Source organism: Epinephelus fuscoguttatus, linkage group LG24 (assembly GCF_011397635.1).
Source record: "Epinephelus fuscoguttatus linkage group LG24, E.fuscoguttatus.final_Chr_v1".
Taxonomy (NCBI): Eukaryota; Metazoa; Chordata; class Actinopteri; order Perciformes; family Serranidae; genus Epinephelus; species Epinephelus fuscoguttatus.
Window position 1 is genome coordinate 19,226,304 of NC_064775.1, and position 21,897 is coordinate 19,248,200.

At 40.4% G+C, this 21,897-nt stretch overlaps 1 protein-coding gene and 1 non-coding gene across 2 annotated transcripts in view; both read right to left on the reverse strand.

Moving 5' to 3' along the window:
- Positions 1 to 7,920: 7,920 nt before the first annotated feature.
- trnat-ugu (transfer RNA threonine (anticodon UGU)) lies at positions 7,921 to 7,993 on the reverse strand. Its single transcript has one exon. It is a non-coding gene; the product is annotated as a tRNA-Thr (tRNA).
- A 9,490-nt stretch (positions 7,994 to 17,483) lies between these two features.
- The window catches only part of LOC125884988 (calcitonin gene-related peptide type 1 receptor-like), a 30,191-nt gene continuing 25,777 nt past the window's right edge, over positions 17,484 to 21,897 (reverse strand). The window contains exon 13 of the mRNA XM_049570333.1: positions 17,484 to 21,890. Within this exon, the coding sequence (XP_049426290.1) occupies positions 21,684 to 21,890 (207 nt within the window). The 3' untranslated portion in view covers positions 17,484 to 21,683. The remainder of the gene's footprint in view (positions 21,891 to 21,897) is intronic.

A 21,897-nucleotide genomic window follows, 5' to 3' on the forward strand; every position in this document is an offset into this window, starting at 1 on the left:
AGCAAGACGGTATACCGGTTTCCCTTTTTGAATGACAAATACAGACTACCACTGTCTACTGGTATAAAGAGTTATTTCCTTTAACGCAGGAGCAGAACGTACATTCTAGTTGGCCGTCAGCTGTTGTTTTTGTGTTGTGTTCATGTGCAACTGCTTGGCTGAGACATATTCAACATGAGATAACAGCAGGCTGTTGTTGCCTCTAGTTCTCTGAAGTCCATTTGGTGTTTCTGGGACTTTAGAGAGACAGGTGGTAAAATAACAGGTCAATTAAGATGTTCCAGCACAGACAATGGAGGGAAATAAAGTGGGTTTACATTAAAGCATGTAAACGTGTTGTAGTAGAGACCTTACATACAGGTGCTGGTCATATAATTAGAATATCGTGAAAAAGTTGATTTATTTCAGTAATTCCATTCAAAAAGTGAAACTTGTATAATGTATACATTCATTCCACACAGACTGATATATTTCAAGTGTTTATTTCTTTTAATTTTGATGATTATAACTGACAACTAATGAAAACCCCAAATTCAGTATCTCAGAAAATTAGAATATTACTGAAGACCAATACAAAAAAAGGATTTTTAGAAATGTTGGCCAACTGAAAAGTATGAACATGAAAAGTATGAGCATGTACAGCACTCAATACTTAGTTGGGGCTCCTTTTGCCTGAATTACTGCAGCAATGCGGCGTGGCATGGAGTCGATCAGTCTGTGGCACTGCTCAGGTGGTATGAGAGCCCAGGTTGCTCTGATAGTGGCCTTCAGCTCTTCTGCATTGTTGGGTCTGGCGTGTCGCATCTTCCTCTTCACAATACCCCATAGATTTTCTATGGGGTTAAGGTCAGGCGAGTTTGCTGGCCAATCAAGAACAGGGGTACCATGGTCCTTAAACCAGGTACTGGTAGCTTTGGCACTGTGTGCAGGTGCCAAGTCCTGTTGGAAAATGAAATCTGCATCTCCATAAAGTTGGTCAGCAGCAGGAAGCATGAAGTGCTCTAAAACTTCCTGGTAGACGGCTGCATTGACCTTGGACCTCAGAAAACACAGTGGACCAACACCAGCAGATGACATGGCACCCCAAACCATCACTGACTGTGGAAATTTTACACTTGACCTCAAGCAACGTGGATTCTGTGCCTCTCCTCTCTTCCTCCAGACTCTGGGACCTTGATTTCCAAAGGAAATGCAAAATTTACTTTCATCAGAGAACATAACTTTGGACCACTCAGCAGCAGTCCAGTCCTTTTTGTCTTTAGCCCAGACAAGACGCTTCTGACGCTGTCTCTTGTTCAAGAGTGGCTTGACACAAGGAACGCGACAGCTGAAACCCATGTCTTGTATACGTCGGTGCATGGTGGTTCTTGAAGCACTGACTCCAGTTGCAGTCCATTCTTTGTGAATGTCCCCCACCTTTTTGAATGGGTTTTGTTTCACAATCCTCTCCAGGGTGCGGTTATCCCCATTGCTTGTACACTTTTTTCTACCACATCTTTTCCTTCCCTTCGCCTCTCTATTAATGTGCTTGGACACAGAGCTCTGTGAACAGCCAGCTTCTTTAGCAATGACCTTTTGTGTCTTGCCCTCCTTGTGCAAGGTGTCAATGGTCGTCTTTTGGACAACTGTCAAGTCAGCAGTCTTCCCCATGATTGTGTAGCCTACAGAACTAGACTGAGAGACCATTTAAAGGCCTTTGCAGGTGTTTTGAGTTACTTAGCTGATTAGAGTGTGGCACCAGGTGTCTTCAATATTGCACCTTTTCACAATATTCTAATTTTCTGAGATACTGAATTTGGGGTTTTCATTAGTTGTCAGTTATAATCATCAAAATTAAAAGAAATAAACACTTGAAATATATCAGTCTGTGTGGAATGAATGTATACATTATACAAGTTTCACTTTTTGAATGGAATTACTGAAATAAATCAACTTTTTCATGATATTCTAATTATATGACCAGCACCTGTACATGTATGAGCCTGAAAATGAACATAATAGCTCCCCTTTAAATGAGCTCAGAAATACATGACAGTATCTCACCACTAGAGGGAGACAAAGCTCTTTCCTTAGAGCCATCAAATCACAGTTAACTGCTTTCACCTGGTGAAATAGTCTCAGCTGGACTGTGGGACTCTGGGTGTTGAAAACTAGTAAACCTGTGTCTTATGATAAATCAGTACAAATACGTAGCTTACAATTCAGACATGGGTTTATCCAGTTTACTGATTTAAAAAGCAACACGAAAGCCTAATTTCAGTTTGAAAAGGCATCCTGGCTGCATGCACATGGGTGTGTGATCAAATGAGATGAAAAAAAAAGGCAGAGAGAGGGAGAAGGAAGGCATCCTTACAGGAAGAAAAAGAGCCAAAGTTCAGGCAGCACATGTTTCTGGGTCGACCTCTCCTCTCTGCGCTCGGTGAAAGACGTGACACTCTCACTGTTTCCTGCAGCCCGAGCTCGCTCCACATCTGTCGAGGTGGTCATTTTTAGCCAGGGCTGCTATTTTCATTTTGAGCATGGAAAATCTGAACAGAGCAGAGCAGGTAGAAGTCTGGATGAAGGAATTTCAACTGTAGCCTACTTCTCTGAGAGCTCAGCAGTACAGTACTGACATCTAAAACTGTGTTTGAAATGCAAATCCAAAAATTTCCTGGTTCAGCTTTGCCACATTTTTTTCCTGACAGAAAGAAAAAAAAAGAAAAACCACAGAATCCCAGATGCTTACGGATCACATCACCAGGCACGACAAACATTAGAAAAGGTTAATCTAATCATTCACTCATCATATTAATTTTATGGCCCTGGCTACTTACCTCATATATTATTAAATTCAAATGAGGTTTGTGTTGTATAATAGAATTTGCTTCTTTTTTTTTTTTTTTTTTTAATAAAACACTTTATAGCCTGTTTTTTAACAAGACATGGGTCTATAGTGATGCAATCTTTAGCATGATAGCATGCTAACATTTGCTAAAAGACAAAGGGTGCATCGTATACTTTTTACTTTTAATATGTACTGCAGCTGCCCTTTAAAATTAAATAATGTTGCTTGCAGTATGCACACAATTGGGACATACTACTGTCTCATAACATTACACTCTGAACTTTGACCCTCTCCCCACATATTCTTTGGTTTGAAAACAAAACAAAATGCTGTTTACCGAGCTCACCAGAGATGGAGGTCAACCTGCAGAGCTCTGCTGTTGTTACTTTGCAATGTGTGTAGTTCAACTTGGAAGTTATAACTGCATATGAGGTAGATTCTAACATATTCATCAAAGTAAAATTACATATGCATTTATCATTTTTTTTTAAATTGTTTTGTTCATTTAAACAATTAATATTCCTTTTATTACTAACACTAATCACACACTTGAATTCGCTGTCAGTCGTCATTGCAGCTTCTGACAGCTGTCAACAAGCTGTCATCTGTTTGTAGCTCAGTTGATGTGACATATCGTCTGCTGTGCAGAGAATTGTGGATCAGAATAGCCAGAAAAGCATGCTGGCTTGCATACTGCAAAATTGGACCGGATGTAGTAGAACATCCTGGTATTTTTGGCATACTGTGTGACATACTAAATCTTTTTCAGGCATACTATATAGTATGGTAGTATGGGTATTGGAATGCACAGAAACTATAGGTATAGATGTTTTAGTCGCCTCTCCATAAGCTCTGCTGAATTTGGTGCTCTTCTGTCTATGATGCAAGGGCTGGTGGTGCTTTTTGTGGTTGGCATTGGACAGTGGTGGCGTGGGGCTGCAAGTCACTCAACGAGATGAAGAAATCAGCTCACCAGTCTGTAAACTCTCCTCCTGCAACTCTGCTAGCTGGCCAGGTCAAGGTTTTAAAATGTAAACATTGAGGAAACAATGGAGAAGCGGGGCACAAGCTGGACTAGCACCTTGGTTGCCCATGTACTACAGGCGTTAGATATTATTATATATCATTATCATTAATTAGACAATATCCGTGCCACATAAGTTTCCAATGTGATATCAGGAACTGCTTTGTTTCAATAAAGCCTGGAGGATGGCATTCAACCAGGTGACTCTTTTTCTGTGTGGATGTGACAGAGCAGAAGACTCCGACAAGAGAAGGAGAGGAGGCTTGTACTTTATACTGCATAAGGACTGGTGTGACGGTGGGAATGTGCTGTGCTGCATTCAGAGCCAGCTGCAAAGTGTGTTCAGGGGCAGAGACCATGCAGCCATTTTGTTGAGGTTGAGATATGTAATCAAACTATGACACATGCCCTCAGTGGCATGACATATGGAACCAGTCAGAGTCTGGAGCATCTTCCAGGACACCACCATCAATGTCACAATAAAATCAATGAATTCACAACAACAGCAGCAGCTGTACCCAAAACTACAGTTAAACCATTCCACAACCAGAAATCATGGATTACCAGAGCCATCCAGTAACATGGGCAATCATAAAGCAGTAGCCTACAATGTAAGAAGACACACACAAAAAAAGAGACTATTTTACAATGCACAAATTGAGTGACCTGATGGAATTACATTTCACTGGAGTTGTACTTTGCACTATTGACAAATACACTGACCGGGAACTTTATTAGGTACACCTGTTCAACTGCTTGTTAACGCAAATGGCTGATCAGCCAATCACTTGGCAGCAACTCAGTGCATTAAGGCATGTAGACATGGTTTTTGCACATTTAATATTCACTTGCACTAAATATGTTCACTTTAATCCATTGCTCACTTTTTATCCACTGCTCATCATTATTATTATTAGTTTTTTTAAAGTTTTTTTAAATATTGAAATCTTTAATTTGACTCTTTACCCTTGACTGCTGTAACACTGGAATTTCTCAATTGTGGGATCAATAAAAGTGTATCTTATCTTATCTTATCTTATCTTATGGTCAAAACGACCTGCTGAAGTGACATGGCATGGTTGTCTGTCTCTATGTGTCAGCCCTGTGATAGTCTGGCAATCTGTCCGAGGTGTACCCCACCTCTCGTCCAATGTCAGCTGGGATAGGCTCCAGCCCCCCCACGACCACAAACAGGGATAAGCGGTTACAGGAAATGAATGAATGAATGAATGGTTGTTGGTGCCAGACAGGCTGGTCTGAGTATTTCAGAAACTGCTGATCTACTGGGATTTTCACACACAACCATTTCTAGGGGGGCGGCACGGTGGTGTGGTGGTTAGCACTGTCGCCTCACAGCAAAAGGGTTGCCGATTCGATCCCGGGTGTGGGAGCCCCTCTGTGTGGAGTTTGCATGTTCTCCCCATGTCAGCGTGGGTTCTCTCCGGGCACTCCGGCTTCCTCCCACAGTCCAAAGACATGCAGATTGGGGATTAGGTTAATTGATAACTCTAAATTGTCCATAGGTGTGAATGTGAGCGTGAATGGTTGTTTGTCTTTATGTGTCAGCCCTGCGATAGTCTGGCAACCTGTCCAGGGTGTACCCTGCCTCTCGCCCGATGTCAGCTGGGATAGGCTCCAGACCCCCCCGCGACCCTCAAGAGGATGAAGTGGTTAGAAGATGAATGAATGAATGAACCATCTCTAGGGTTTACAGAGGATAGCCCGAAAAAGAGAAAATATTCAGTGAGCAGCAGTTTTCTGGATGAAAATGCCTTGTTGATGCCAGAGGTCAGAGGACAATGGCCAGACTGGTTCAAGATGATAGAAAGGCAACAGTAACTCAAATAACCACTCGTTACAACCAAGGTATGCAAAAGACCATCTCTGGCCCAACAACATGTCAGACCTTGAAGCAGATGGGCTACAGCAGCAGAAGACCACACCAGGTGCCACTCCTGTCAGCTAAGGACAGGAAACTGAGGCTACAATTCACATGGACTCACCAAAACTGGACAACAGAAGATCGGAAAAACGTTGCCTGGTCTGATGAGTCTTGATGTGTACTGCAACATTCAGATGGTAGGGTCAGAATTTGGTGTAAACAACATGAAAGCATGGATCCATCCTGCCTTGTATCAGCGATTCAGGCTGGTGGTGGTGGTGTAATGGTGTGGGAGATATTTTCTTGGCACCCTTTGGGCCCCTTAGTACCAACTGAGCATCGTTTAAACACTACAGCCTACCTGAGTATTGTTGCTGACCGTGTCCATCCCTTTATGACTACAGTGTACCCATCCTCTGATGGCTACTTCCAACAGGATAATGCACCATGTCACAAAGCTCAAATCATCTCAAACTGGTTTCTTGAACATGACAATGAGTTCACTGTACTCCAATGGCCTCCACAGTCACCAGATCTCAATCCAGTAGAGCACCTTTTGGATGTGGTGGAACAGGAGATTCACACCATGGATGTGCAGCTGACAAATCTGCTATCATGCTAATAAGGACCAAAATCTCATGGCTATGTGATGATATATGAATGTTGTTATTGTTATTATTACAAAAGGACATGTGGGGGTGCTGGTTTACAGAAAAAGGCTGCTCAGCTTTATTTAGCCTCCTGCTCATTTCAGAGAGGAAGAAGTCATTTCTCATTTCCTGAGGAAATATATGAGCCCAGAGGCTAATTTCTCCTCTTTCTCTTCTTTTCACCTCCTCCTGCTTGCTTTTACACTTTAAAGTTTTACTCTAACCCTGATGTAGTTTGTGTAAATGTCTGTAAAAGTTAGAATGTGTTCCACATGATGTGTTTGTGCCCCCTTCACCCAAATGTGAAGAGCTGGAGTCTGCGACCCTGAGATGACTTGGCAGCAACGCCCAGATCCTGACTGGGGTGTCTCTTGTTCAGCCGAGGAGCCTCGATGAGATTTCCCAGCTACTCCTTTTCCTTCCTGTGCACCCTCCAACCCCACCTCACTGACGCCCCTCCAAAACACTTAAAGAACACTGGGAAAGGATCATGGGAAAGGACCAAACTATTGGCCTAAATTATTCTCTGTGGCATGAAAACACTGGGCTGAAAACAAATCACACAATTAAGGGAAAGTATTAAGTTTACTCTGTCATCATAAGATAAAGTTTGCTGGTTACAGTGGAAGTAGAGCTCATATTATTACCATTAATCACAGTCTTTGCATGTAAAATTAAGCAGTGATTAGTTTATTGTGCATTTCTGAAATATTTTGCACATTTTCTCAATTTGCACATAAAATTAACATTTTTACTCCCCATTTTCCATGAACATCCTGTTCAGCAGTCACTTGAGCATTACCTGTCTGCACACCTGACCCTCATTCCCCCTAATCATGCAGCCCTCACAAGTTTGTTGTGAGTCAGTCACAACAGCTCCCTGAGTTTCTTTCTGTTCTCTCTGACCTGGGCAGTTTGTTCTTAGGATTAAAAACCAAATTAATTCAATAAAGAGTTATTAAAGGGGGATAAAAGCTTTCAGAGGTAGCTTGTTAGCTTGGTACAATAAATTTACACAGTTTATTTTTATTTTTATTTTCCATACAGTTTTGTGTCCACATTTCTAAATCGTATTCAGAGTACAACCAAAGTGTGTTTTTTTTATGGGTAGATAAAAACACCATCACATAAATGGCAGAAAAGTTCATTTTAAGCTTTTTTTTTTTTTTTTTTTCTTCGCTGTCCAATTGTAGTACAGTAGGATGACACTAGGACCCAGGCAAAATTTGGCCAGTCAAGGTGAGAGCACCTGAGCTGTTAAGAGGCTTATGGAGCATCCTTCATCTGTGATCACTCCTGTCAACATGCCGAACATACCTATTGTTAAGGTACCAAACGCACCCTGAGTTATTGGTTGTTGTTTTTTTTTTTAAATTTTATGTACTTTATTAGCCCATCTGCTTTTTGTCATTAACACACAGGTCTGAAAGACACACACATGCACAAACAGGACACATACATGCACAAAGTGGAGAGATGAGCAAGTGAGCAACTCCCTAAGGATCGAGCTATTGAGCTATGGCATTAAATGTTCACTAGGCCCCTGCGAGATTTGAACTCGCGACCCCTGGTTTACAAGACCAGTGCTCTAACCCCTGAGCTAAGGAGCCTGTGATAATGTCATTGTAAAGGTAGTGTAGGGGTGCAAACACACACAATATTGTTTGTGTAAGTGTTAATATTGACGTTTTTGTATTTTTAATTGCAAAAAATGCCAATTACAAAATATGGGTCTGCTAACAACTTGTTTCTTTTTGTAAAGGGTCCTTACAGTCCAGGGGAAGTGGCAGAGGAAAGGCATGAGTGTTTTTTAATATTAAACAATGTTTGCCTGTGGTTGGACGAAGATTAACATGAGTTGTGTTCAATTCACAGTACTGACTGCTGTTTATTTTACATTGTATTTTATGTTATTCATTTTAAATTGTTTTATCTGTATTTTAGTAAATTGAACTCCAGTCTCGGGGCGGCTGGTGCAGTGGGAGTTTAACTGGTGAGTTGTGGTGATAGAATTTAAGGTTCGGTGTGTCACTGCTAAAAGTCTGAGTGTTTTTCTGTTGAAAAAGGGGTTTATTTTGTGTGTAATTTTTGTTATCCACAGAAAGTATATTTCCAGAGCGCTGGTCTGTAGATTGATGCACCACACCCCCTGCAGCAAGACGCTCTAACTTTTACAGTAAGTGCTTTTATTATAGTGTTGTTAGAGATCCAGAATTTAATATAAGCCTGTTATATGCATTTTGACCCACACTGACTGTCGGCTTTGTTATTGAAGTTTGCCTGTGGTTATATGAAAGTGAACTTGGATATTACAACATGGATGTTAATGTATAGTGACAGTAAGTGAGGACGTTGTTAAAGTGTGTATCCAGTTATGTGTTACATAGCAAGCAGGCTGCCAGTGTTAGCTTGCAAAACATGCTCCAAAATCTGCCACAAAAGTTAATTTTTTTGACAGAGCCTACTTGAGGCAAACTAAAAAAAGAAAAGAAAAAAAAAACAGAAAAAAACAACTCAAGGTGGAGTTTTGCAAACACATTAAAGATCCTGGAGGTTCTCACAGGAATGAACAGACTTCTGCTTTGAGTACATATACAGAGCTATGTAGAAGTGAGGCACACTACTGCTTGTCCGAGTGCTTCTTTAAAATCTGGACAGCAGAGGCAAATAAGTAAGCAAATAAGAATTGAAATTTTAATGGCAATCGGTGGATGATCCACACCAACAAAACTCTGAAAGACTTGAAAGCTGCACCTCACATGGGTGCTGCCACACATGCACTCTTACACAAACACCCCTCCTCCACCGGCTGAGGTCGAAGCTGATCGAAAAGGAAATGGGCCGCTTTAACATCCCACCTTTTCCCAGATCCTGGGAGGAGCGTGTGGTCGGTGGCAGGGGAGAGAACAATGGCAGGAAACTGGGAGAGGAGCGAGGGAGTTCCTGTTGGCAAGACGATGGCTGAAGACGAGAGTTGCGGCGCGCCTCGTACAAGTGGATACTGGCCTGCCGCCCTGGGCTGTAGGAACTGGGCTCTTTAAAACTGTAATAAGCTTATTGTTTGAGATGTTTTGAGAAGTTTAATTTCCAAACGTCTGACGGTAGAAGGGTGGGATGTCTTAGATGGTCTGCTGCTAGAAAAATGAATATCAGAAGAAAATTGCTTACTAAGCAGATTACCGTCATCATTGTTACCTGTGGCTGATGGATGTTGAAAGAAGTTTGCCTTGAGGTCTTTCTGACAGAAAGGAAATTTCATGGTTTTGGTTTGGGAAAAAAAATTATGATTTGGATTGACTTGAATAGAAAAGGCTTTCTGGAAGAAACTTCTGTCATGTGCTGGTTGATGCAAGCAGTAGGACACTATCTTACCTGTAGTTCATATTGTTGGTTGTCTGGTCCAATCTGTGCTGGCTTTTACAAATCAGCACTCTAACTAATAATTATTTTCATTTTTGATTAATCTGCAGATTATGATTATGATTTATCAATTAATTATTTAGTTTTAAAAAAAAAAAAGTACACGTCACAATTTCCAAGAGCTTCAAGTGACATCTTTTAATTGCTTCTTTTGTCCAAAAACCAAAGACTTTTGTACATTTATTATATAATACATCTTTTACTATCATAAATGACAAAGAAAAACACCAGATTTTCATATTTAAGAAGATGGAATTGGCAAATGTTTGAAGTCTTTGCTTAAAAAATGACTGAAACAAATTATCAATTATCACAATAGCTGGCAATTCATCTTCATTTGACTGACTTTCAATTATTGACCAATCATTGCAGCTTTATAGAAGAGGAACCATCTTTTCAGGTGCTTCCAGTTTGTTTGTCCTCACCAGAGCAACACCAAACAGGTTCAATGTATTCTCATAGAACGGTTCATATTATAACAGACTGGTTGACGTGATGTTAACTGTATGCATTCTGTCACTGGTAAGAATGTGTTCAGCTAGTTCAACTACAGTAAAAAGGTCTGTTATGGCAGTTACTGAGTTTTCCATAATGTCAGTGTACATGAGGACGCTGCCAAGCCTGTCAGTCAATACTAGCACCCATGACAGTGATCTGTGTGAGGTACCACCTGTGACTGGCAGAGGTAGTTTGTTATTCCTGCTGGTTCGTATGTGTGAGCCTTGGAGTGGGAGTTGTTGAAGTAGCCGCCAATGCAGAGAACACCTTGTAAAGCAAATAGGTTTGTTGTTTTGACGTTGACTGTGGCCCACAATAGCCTGTGTTAAAGTTAAGGAATAAAAAGCCAGTAAAACCAGTTCATGCTTTGTAGTCTCATTGTTGAGGGATGCTACAGTAGCCTATGATATTTTGTGCAAAATGAATACACAACAGTTCGTATGATTTCCTACGAATTAGCGCCCCACAAATGATGTTACATCCTTAACATAAAACACGAAAAGTTATGAAAGGTTAGGTTTAAGCAGTAAAAGTTACTAGGGTTAGGTTTAGGAAAAAAACTTAGCAAGGACATACCTTAAAATGACTTAAAGTTCACACTGTTCCAAACACGTAACTCAAACGTCAGTTTTCTTGTGACCCATCCACCACCTCAACCTGTGTCCTTATAAGGTCTGATCCTTGTTGACTGCTGTCAGCACATTGGTTACGTGATCGTAGCCTTTTAAAATACATGGAATATAAATTTGGGTGCATTAGTTTTTATTGGAAAACATACAAAAATTTTGTGACAACAGCCTGACAGTTTAGGCATTAAAGCACTCTGGGAATATGTACCAAGTCTTGGATTTAACTAGTTAGAAGAAAACTTCGCCCCACCAAATGATTACTCAGCCCATATTACGTCCAGCCATTTAGCATCTGTGTGAGATGCACGAGATTTCCACCAACTCCACCTATTATGCTTTCAGCAATAGAATTAGTTTAAAGAGCAGGAAAGTCTGGTCAGGGTAGGCGGGAGAAGAGATGGATGGGTCCAACAACCAGCGGACTTTGACACCAACAAGTAACAACACTGGTTGCAGCATTCATGCTGCTCAAAGCCAGGTGTTTATTAACAAGATCCACAATCTTCTCCTAATCATAACCAAGTAGTTTTGTTGCCTAAACCAACCCAGTCTCACTCTGAAGTCATTGAAATCCAATGCTTGAGTGGTGAGTTCCAGTGTCAGACACAAACAAAAAAAAGCCATCCTTTCACATCAGCATGTAGTTTAGCAATGCCCAACGGCGTCATGGGAAAATGTGGCAAAAGCCCGAGTGGGGTGGGCATGAAGGGTGGTGGATGAGTCAAACAACCATAGAGTAAATAATCGTTGTTTCTAAAATCAACCAACCTAAACCTAACCACACGTGTGTGTTGGCAAAATGTAACCACATGCAGTGAAGGAACAAAAACGTCAGTTTGTGGTGGTATACCAACGTAGTGCATTTATTTTAAAAGAGACTGTATGCAAACACTACATTACCTGTAAAACGGCGTTCCAGACCGTCAGCAAGACTTGGATTATACTGCGTGAGTTGTTAAGAGTGTGTAAATAGATGTTTTGATATAGTTTTACTGATGATAAATGTGGACCCCAATGACTTTAATTAAAGGTGAATTTTCTTTGTTCACTGTGGAAACATGCAAGAAATACAAAATTTTCTTCTCAAATTCAGCATATTCAACACAAAGTAAGTTAAATACAAATGGTCATGGGGGGGGGGGAGCATTCTTTTAATTACTGAGATCTGGAAACAGTCAGGGTTCTAACAAAATGTTGTAAGTTTTAAATAAGTTTTAAATTTCTGATGTAATATAAATGAGACAGCTTTTGATTCTGTTGCAGCTGGGGTGAAAGGTGATAAAATTTGTGGAGGCCCACAGCTGCAAAGGACAAAAAAAAAAAAGCACTCATATTACGCCCCTGGCTAGGACTCTGGAAATGAACTCTCCACATGATGTATTCACACTTTTGATCATGACGTCCCTCCAGAAACACCAAAGCCGTTAGGCTACCACACAACCAAGTGTTGACATCACTCCGTGATGAGCTGAGTAGATAATTCATGACCCTGCAGCAGCGGTCTGAAAGGGCCGTACAGCAAGCGGCAGACTTCCTGTGGTCCCACCCAGGCCCGGGTCACATCCATACAGCCGGGCCACATTGCTCACCCTAACCCCTTTACTATACGCCCTCCACACCCTCAAGCACAGCCAAGAACTCATTCCATTGTTCTCAAGAGTGAGACATCCCCATGCACAAGTGGTCAGATCGCGCTACAAGCCAGATGTGTGTATGGTATGCATGTGTGTGTGTGTGTGTGTGTGTGTGTGACAGTGTATGGCAGAGTGGTTAAACCAGATAATTCTGTAGACAGCATGAGTTTGTAATGAAGTGTAATTACTGGAAACGGCTACAGCTTATTGTTTCAAGTTTGAGTCATTCTTCCTTCTAGAGAACATGCTTAACAGTATCTTCAGCTATGTTTCCAATCAATGACGTGTTTGGTGCTTTAATGCAAAAGATGCTATGTTTATGATAAGTGTGATGATTCTTCACTTAGCAGTAAATCAGACCATGTCACAAGTTATAATGTGTTCTTGCTTTAATTTTCTGTATCTAATGGTGGTGTTTGGCCCCACTTTTTTTTAACCTTTGCATTCCTAACATTCCACTTTCGCCGTTGCTGGGATGATATCATATCTTGAATATGAAAGGGTTTTTCCAAGGATGCACTCACTAATGGCAAATGGAAATTTTCCTTCACAAAGGAAGGACCAACCAAACTTTCACAAGCTCCAGTGGCTCCAGCATAATTTGTGGTGTTACACAAATATGTACGAATTGAGCTATAGGTATGAATAAATGATAACAGCCCATTCTCTACTGTAGAAGAAGAAAATGGTGACATTGTATGTTTCTGCAAACCACAGATAGATCAATATTTCTACAATGACATGGTTCAAGCTCCATTTGCATGAGATGACTTTGTCATCTGGAGCTGGAGGAGATAGTGGATGGCATGAATCCTAGGTGAGATGGCTGACATGTTGCAGACCACTTTTGGAGACCAATAAACAACAAATCTGGGTGTTTTTAAGCAAGACATCTGGGCATTCACAGCCAGACTTGTGGCACTGAAAGCATTTTTCTTTTAGTTTGACATTGCCTTGATTGTGGCACCAAAATAGAGTGCTTTTTTAAGGCAGACTTCACTGCATTTTTAGCTGCGATTGTGCCACAAAAAACTGTTTTTATTTAGCAAAACATTGTGGCATTGATTGTGGCACCCAAAATTTGTTTTGGTGAAGACATCACTGTATTTCTAGTCCCGATTGTGGCACCAGTACTGTGTGTTTTTAAGTGAGACGGTGGCCATTTTTAGTCAGGACTGTGGCACCAAAACTGTTTTTTAGTGAGACAGTGGCCATTTCTAGCTGCGATTGTGGCCCCAAAACTGTTTTTTTGTGAGACATCGGGCATTTCTAGTTGTGACTGTGACACCAAAACTAGATGATATGAGAGTATGATATGAGAGTATTTCTCACCACATATTTGCCACTACAACTGTGTTTTTTTAGATGGACATCAGGGCATTTCTCACACCCATTGTGGCACCCAAAAAGTGTGTTTTTTAGTGAGACATTGCAGCATTTTAGTTGTGATTGTGGCACCAAAACTGTGTGTTTTTAATAAGACATCAGACATTTCTAGCTGTGATTGTGGCACCAAAGCTAAGTGTTTTTGAGCAAGATATTAGGGCAATTCTTGCCTCATTTATGGCATCACAACTCTGTTTTTTAGATGGACATCGGTGCATTTCTAGGCATGACACTGGGCATTACTAGTGGCAATTGTGGCACCAAAACTGTGTGGGGTTTTTTTGCAAGATGTTGTGGGATTTCTAGCGGCAATGGTGGTACCAGAACTGGGTGTCTCCTAGCAAGATATTGGGGTATTTCTAGCTGTGTTTGTGGCACCACAACTGTGTGGGATTTTTTTAGGTGAACACTGGGCCATTTCTAGCTGTGATAAAACTGGATGTGTTTTAGTAAGACAATGGGTTCCAAAGGTGGTTGTGCAAAAAAAAAAAAAAACTATCTAAGCCAAAACATGATCTTTTTCTAACCATAATTAAGTGTTTTTTTGCCTAAACATAACTCCAAGTTAAAGGCGCTGTATGTAAGAATGTGGCCAAAATCGTTACTGCACTCAAATTCAAAATACTGCCACGAGTCGTGTCTGCCCCCCCCACCCTACAGATTTGAGGTTGTTGCTCTGTGCTGAAATGCTGCGTAGTGCTCCGGCGTCCGGCAAAAATAGAACTCCTGCGTATGCGGAGGGCTCCGGAGTGCTGCAGCTGAGATGGAGCCGGAACGCAGCACAGCCGCAGCTGGTGGAAACACACACATTGACTACAATTGAATCCTATTGGCTCCGCTGCCGTGCCGGAGCGCAGACGCAACTAACACGCATCTGGTGGAAACTGGGGATGATTTGTTTGCCCATGGGCGGCTGCCATGGCAGTCTTGGCATTTTTGGGAATCATAACAAGGTCGTTTGGGTTTAGTTGCACCGTCAGCCATTGTAGCTCAGTCGTAACTGTAACTGATGCTGAGACTCTACTGACTGTGTGACTGGTAGATGGTGGTGGGTGGCGCAACAGGCCAAAACACAAATTCAAAACATAAACATGATTTGCAGACTGTAAAAAAATGTTTTAAATGCGAATATTCTGGCTGTACTATTGTTGTCGGTGAGATCAGTATGTTATATGAACATTATTCCTTAGTCTCTGTGACATATTAGGATGATTTTACGACTATTTGCTTTAGATTTCTTACATATTGCTCCTTTAACCACAGCATTGTTGAAACATAAAAAAAAACAAAAACATACATCATAGGTTATATGTTACAATACTTTCTAGTCACAATTGTGGCATCAATATTTTGCGTGTTTTTTTCGCAAGACATTGGACATTTGTGTGTTTTTTAGTTAGACTTCATGGCTCTTCTATTGTGGCACCCAAAATGTGTGTTTTTCAGCAAGACATTGGGAATACCTCCAGCTGTCGTTGTGTCACCAAAACCAGAGTTTTTTATTCGGGCATTGGTAGTCGTGAGTGTGGCACAAAAGGTGTTTCAGCAAGACATTGAGGCATTTCTATAGCACAGACTGTAGCATCTAAAATGTGTTTTTTTTAGCGGGACATTGGCAGCACCTCCAGCTCTGATTGTGGCCCCAAAATCAGAAGTTAGCAAGACATCGCGGCATGACTGTGGCAACAAAACTAGATGTTTTTTAGCAAGACACTGGGTATTTCTACTCGCAATGGTAATACCTAAACTGTGTGTTTTCTAGAAAGATACGGATGTATTTTTAGCCACGTGTCTGGCACCACCACAACTGTGTTTTTTTAGATGCACATTAGGGCAATGTTAGCTGTGATTGTGGCACCAAAACTGGGTGTTATTTTAGTGAGACAACAGGGCATTTCCAGTGATGGCTGTGCAACAAATCCAAGTATTTTAAGCCAAACATGATCTTTTCCTAACCCTAGTCTAGAGGTTGTGTTGCCTAAACATAACCAAAAGTTAATGACAGCATTGTTTGAACATATCCTCAACGTATGTAACATAATGTTACACATCAGTGGGTGGAGAAATGCACTATGAGAACTTATTCTCATAGTGCATTATTTGTTAGTCTGGCAATTGGATTGATGATAAAGCAAGCTAGTAGCATATTTGGGCTTTTCTGTAGTTTTTAGTTATATGCAGAAGGTGAAGAGGAAGTTGTTTTAGGTAAGATTATAAAAAAAACACAATATTCCCTTTGCCTCCTCTGTCAGTATTATTTTGTTCCTTCATTATTGCCATTGGTATTTTGAGACCTTGGCATACTGCCTCTTAAAAATCTGTCTTTAATCTGTCCCCCAGCAGAAATTCCCTTTACAAATGCAAATGTTTAACACTGGCCCTGAAGTGTATTTGCTCCTGCTTTTAGGAGAATCTGAGGTCCTCATAATTGTCCGTTTCTCACTGAGGGAATATTACACCAGTCAAATTAAAGCTTAACGTGGTCACGACAATATGAAGCAGATTTACATGATTGTTGTCTGCAACATCTAAAACATGCAGCTACATGTGTATGGTTGTCACCGTGCAAGTGAGTCACATTATGTCTCCATTCAGTCATGTCCTGTGGAAACGTCCCTGACAAATACCCAGAACTGCTACCAACTAGAAATACACACAAAACATCAGCTAAATGCTTTAAGTTTCAGTGGAAGCGTACGGAAGTAAAGGCAGTAAACAAGTGTTAGTCATGAGACTGAGGAAGTGTTTGCTACCAGCACACAAGAGCCGACAGATCAAGAGTTCAATGGCAATGTATTCTTAGAAACAGGAAGCCTGCAATACATCCACTGGTCTGATTTCCACTGAGGTAAATAAAGGGAGGTAGGTCTGGTGTTGTGATCGGTAAACAACAAAAACATCTTCACCCTCACATGTGCATGCTTCAAGTTCCCTTTTTTTGTTTAATTTCTGTTTTAAAGGAAATGTGTGCCATCAGAAACCACACAGGATACTATCTCTCTTGATGTGGCAGGATGCAGTCGTGCTGTACAAACGCCAGATGTTTAGTGTTGTACACAAAATAAAATGGGAGAGGACGGCCTCATGATGCCCCATGCACTGTCCAAAAACCACAGTCCTTTGTGCATTGAGGTCATGACTACACAAGGCGTGCAAGTAGCTCGTAAATATTACTCGCAATGATAAACGGCCACACATGCTTCTCATCACCATGTGTTTGCAGACGGATTTAAAGAAAAGTTAAGTGCTTTTGCAGCATCTGTGTTCTGAGTTTGATGAATGATGCACTGCATGGATATAGCACTTTTCCTCTGGGATTTCCTAATTGCACCTGGTCGCATATACATTTCTGGACGAGGAACAGACAACAACACGCCCTGCTTTGTCTGGAAACTATTCATTTCAGCGGGAAACGTTTTCTAAGGACAGACGAGGAAATCCCACCCTTAATTAAATATGTGGGAGAGAAAATACACTATACAGATATTTACAGTAGAAGAGACACTGAGGAAAGAAGGACTCTTTTTTGAGTCTCAGTTTAAAACAGCTTGTTTTTATTTACAGCATTTCTTCAGTATAAACAAGCATTTATTGACAAAACTATGTTACAAAAATTAAAATGAGAAAATCTTTTGTAACACCTCCAACATGGGAAAACACACATCTGTGTTTATAGTATACAAGTTTCTTTTAACATTAAGGCTCATTCTGGACATTGGGAAAACATATCTGTAGTAAAAATTTTCTAAACTCAAGGTCCCCTTACTAGCTTTTACGAGGGCTTTCAATCATATCCCATAACCACAGAATATGGTTGAAAGCTCCAGAGAAAGCTGAACCTTGAGTTTAGAATATTAAAATACACTGATCATTTTTTTCCTTCTCTATTATAGCTCAATGTATTAGCAATACTATTATTACTGATACAATGTGTATTGCAAAAATGCACAGATGTCTGCAAAGCAAAGCTAGACTCATCTTTGTGAAGAGGTTTTGTTTTAAAAGCGCTGTATAGTGTACAATATTATAACATTAATATAGCAGCAAACATCTATTTGTTATGTACAGATATAGTGGAGTAAAGCAACACATTCTCACTGCAACCTCGTGACTATAGACATTTGGTCATAGACCTTCACGTCCAGATAAGACATGGAAGGTACCCTAGGTGCACTGGCCATTGATGTTCTGGGAAGCCATTTCACAAGAAATGTGAAGCACATAGGAACATGGTTAGGTTAGGTTTAGGCAAAAAGAACAGAGTTTGGCTTTACAATCATATGAGAAGTGAACACCACTCTCCCGGGTGAAAGTTGGTGTTTGTTGGACCCATCCAGCACCCCTCCCACCCACTCGGACTTTCAGTGCCTTAACTTTCGTTCTTCTCCCACCACATTTCCCCCGATGCTGCCAAGTGTATATTTGTAGTAGATGGTCCCTGTGTGTATAGACTAGCTAACTGCTGTTGCCCTGCACTGGAGAGGGTACCACTGATAACACTGTCCTGATCTACAGCGTAGTCAGGAATGTATGGTACCCACCCACAAGTTCCCCCTTACGTTAACTCTGTTAGCTCTAACTGCTAGTTCTGTCAGCACTGTTACTGTTAGCATTGGTATCTTTGAGTGAACTCAGCCACCTCCATGTTGAGAACCATGTGTAGACAACCTGAATAAGACTCTGAATCAAGCACCCAAGAACAGCAGCAGGCTTTGGAGCCAGTTTTACATGGTGACCAAGAGTGGAACAACAACAACCATGTGATGCCAATCGGCCCAGAAATTTTTTTTCCTACAGACCTACGTTGTAAAAGAGATGTAAATTAGTGGATGGGCCTACATTTTTTAATTGTCACAAGCCCCCGTGAAATGACTTACTATCGGGATCTAATCAGTTCTGTCCAATGACAATTCAACAATCTAGACGAGTGACTACCTCATATTTTTATCCCCATTCAAGTTTGCCTAGTCGAGCACTAAATGGGAAGTTAGCTGCTTGCCCAGCAGAAGTAAGCCACTCGACCAGTGGAAGTCTCTTGTACCCTTACTATATGGGCCCCTTAATGTGCGCGATGTGTGTAATTTTACAGCACAGAAATCAAGGTTTTTTTGGCTTCATGGACCACTGACCAACTTTTTCTATATACATCCATGCTCTGAATGTTGTATACTGCTCCTTTAAAAAAATAGTTTGACATTTCAGATATTAGATGAGAAGACTAATACCACTCTCAGACATGAGAGTGACATAAGTTTGTTTTTCAAAACTGTCTCAAGAAATGAATGCCACTTATCAGACAATAACGCCTCAACAATGTAGCCTAACACATATATGTCCAGTGTAATATCTAATAAATATCTGTGTCCACTATCGAGCACATTCAGATATATTTAGGTTTCTTTAATAGCTCAATACCTGTGGCAGAGAGATAGTCTTTTCTTCTAAAAATCAGTTCAGAAATCACAGTAGAAATCATGTCTTGTAAATTGTTATAGTACACATTCAGTATAATGAAAAACAGAAATAGTATGCCTATGTATTTGGATTAGATTTACATTTAGATTGGATTTAGAAGAATGGTTCAACATTTGGGGAAATAATTCTTGCAGAAAGTTATCCAGCAAGCTTTATAGAAGCTAAGCTTTATAGCTTCAATCTACCCATCATACTCTCAGCAAGAAAATGAATAAGTGTACTTCCTGTTTTGGAAGGCTGAAACCTGCAGCTCTTCATGCATCAGGAAAGATATTTTTTATCTCTAACTGGAGGTGACAAACTTTATCTTATCAGTGAACATACGTCAGTTCCTGCTGAATCTGTTTCCTGAACACTGAAACATTGACCTTTTCGTTATCTAAAAACATCTTACTCTTATCAATATACTACTATGAATTAAAGTGTAACATGAGTAATGTACAATAATGTGTTAGCTGACTGGAAAAATATACAGAGTACACAAAAGGCTATGTATTTTGTGCCTTGATATATGTCATATTCAAATATATGTACAAACATGCATTTTTCAGTCGTATTTGTCTCTGTGATAATCTCACAGTCAAATCTCCAGCATTTTGGAATAATCAGACATGAAGCAAGAAAATGAAAACAGTAAGTCTAACGGAGCATTAACTTAAAAGATACTGTAAGACAATGTAAGCTTATGTTTCTAACAACAAGTCCTCCAACCCATACAAACACAAAGGCTGTTTGTTCCTATCCTCTAATACAACCCACAGGAGCATATCCTAAATTAGCATCCATACTGGTAGCAGGCGATCAACACATGTCCTCATACCAAAACAAAAAAAAAGTTTGTTTATGATGCATATGCCATGTATACATTCATGAAAGTTCAATTTTGTTCAATTTGTGACATTGTAAACTTGAAATAAAAGAGGTCTTTGTAATTTCTGTTAGTTGTTCATTTATCACCAAAGCATTTATCAGTAAAACAGTTAAAATGGCCAAAAGTTTGACTAATTGCGTCACAGGACATTTTAAGTGTGCCCCTAAATTTTCTGCTTGTGCTCCTAAAATTTTCATTTAGGGGCTACAGTGCTCCAACTAAAAGAAAGTCAGTGGAGCCCTAGTTATGTGGGTTATGTTAGATTGTTAAGTACGTTAGGTAAGTTAACTTATGTACCTAATTACAATAAGTCAACACAGGGCATGAACAGCAGTCTCCTGGGTCAAAGTCCTGTGTTAGTTTGACCAATCTATCCACCCCGACATCCTTCCTATGTGAATTTTGTTGCTCTTGATATCACATCAACTTCTGCCTTTGCTCCTGTCATAATTACAACAGCCACTAGAGGTCTAACAATAAACGTAAATATGGGTTGCAGTAAGCTGCTTGTACAAATGACGTGGGGTGTGACAACATTTTTAGTTTTTTGTCTTTTTTTTTTTTTTTTTACTCAACTAAAGAAAGTAATACATACACAGAAAACTCTGAGTTGCATGCCTTGAATTCATAAGTGGTAAAGCAGGAATGATGTGTGTGTGTGTTTGTACTTTTTTATATTTTAAATGTGTAGTTCTGTGTGGTACTATCAACAGAAATAATAATACTTTGTTCTGTTATGTTCTTAAACACATAAAGTCTGCCATCTTTGCTCTTCATGCTTGCCAGTAGGTTAACTCCTAGAAACTATAGCTCCGGCTGTGCCCACTGATCTTTGCATTAACCAAAGAGATTATTGTATGTGCTTATAACTAAAACCTGAAATGATTTTTCAGATTTTGCAAGTCTTTCAAGAGGGTTCTCATGCACTTCCTTCCCACACTCACTGTTTAAATTTTAAATTCAGCAATACCCTTAAAAAATGCCCAAAAAACACAACTCTCTGCAAGATTCTAAGAGTCAGCTCAACAGCATGGCTTCTTCTCACCGATGCCTCTTCAAGTTAATTCCACATGATGCAAAAAAGCATTAATTCCTCATGTTAATGCTTGAGGGTCTTCCTTTTGTCCAGTAACAGCCCCTTTGAATATTCACTGGAAGTAACTAATGAAGAAGAACCAGAATCTTAGGTGTCAAGCTCCTTCTGTTTTAGTAATATTCATGAGAAAAAGTTTTTTAAAAAGTGAAATATCTGAGTTTTAGTGGCTGGAAGTCGGGAAAAAAATCAAATCAAAAAAGAGAAAAGTTTGCACTCAGGTGCCATGAACAGTAGTAAAACTCCAACAAAAAAAAGTAACATCTTGGGAAAAGTCAAAGAAACAATGATCCCTCACACGAAAGGACTGTCCGATCTGAATATGTCAGAGTAGCTCTTGCCGTTCATGTGCTCAGTGTGGCTTTCGATGCTATAGCAGCGGTGGACCTCTGTGAGCGACGACGCCACGGAAGACGCCGAGCGGAAGAAGTCGGCATTGGCGAAGGTGCCAGCGAACTGCATCCGCTGCTGGTTCCAGTGTCTCCGCAGAACACTCTGCACCTGCAAA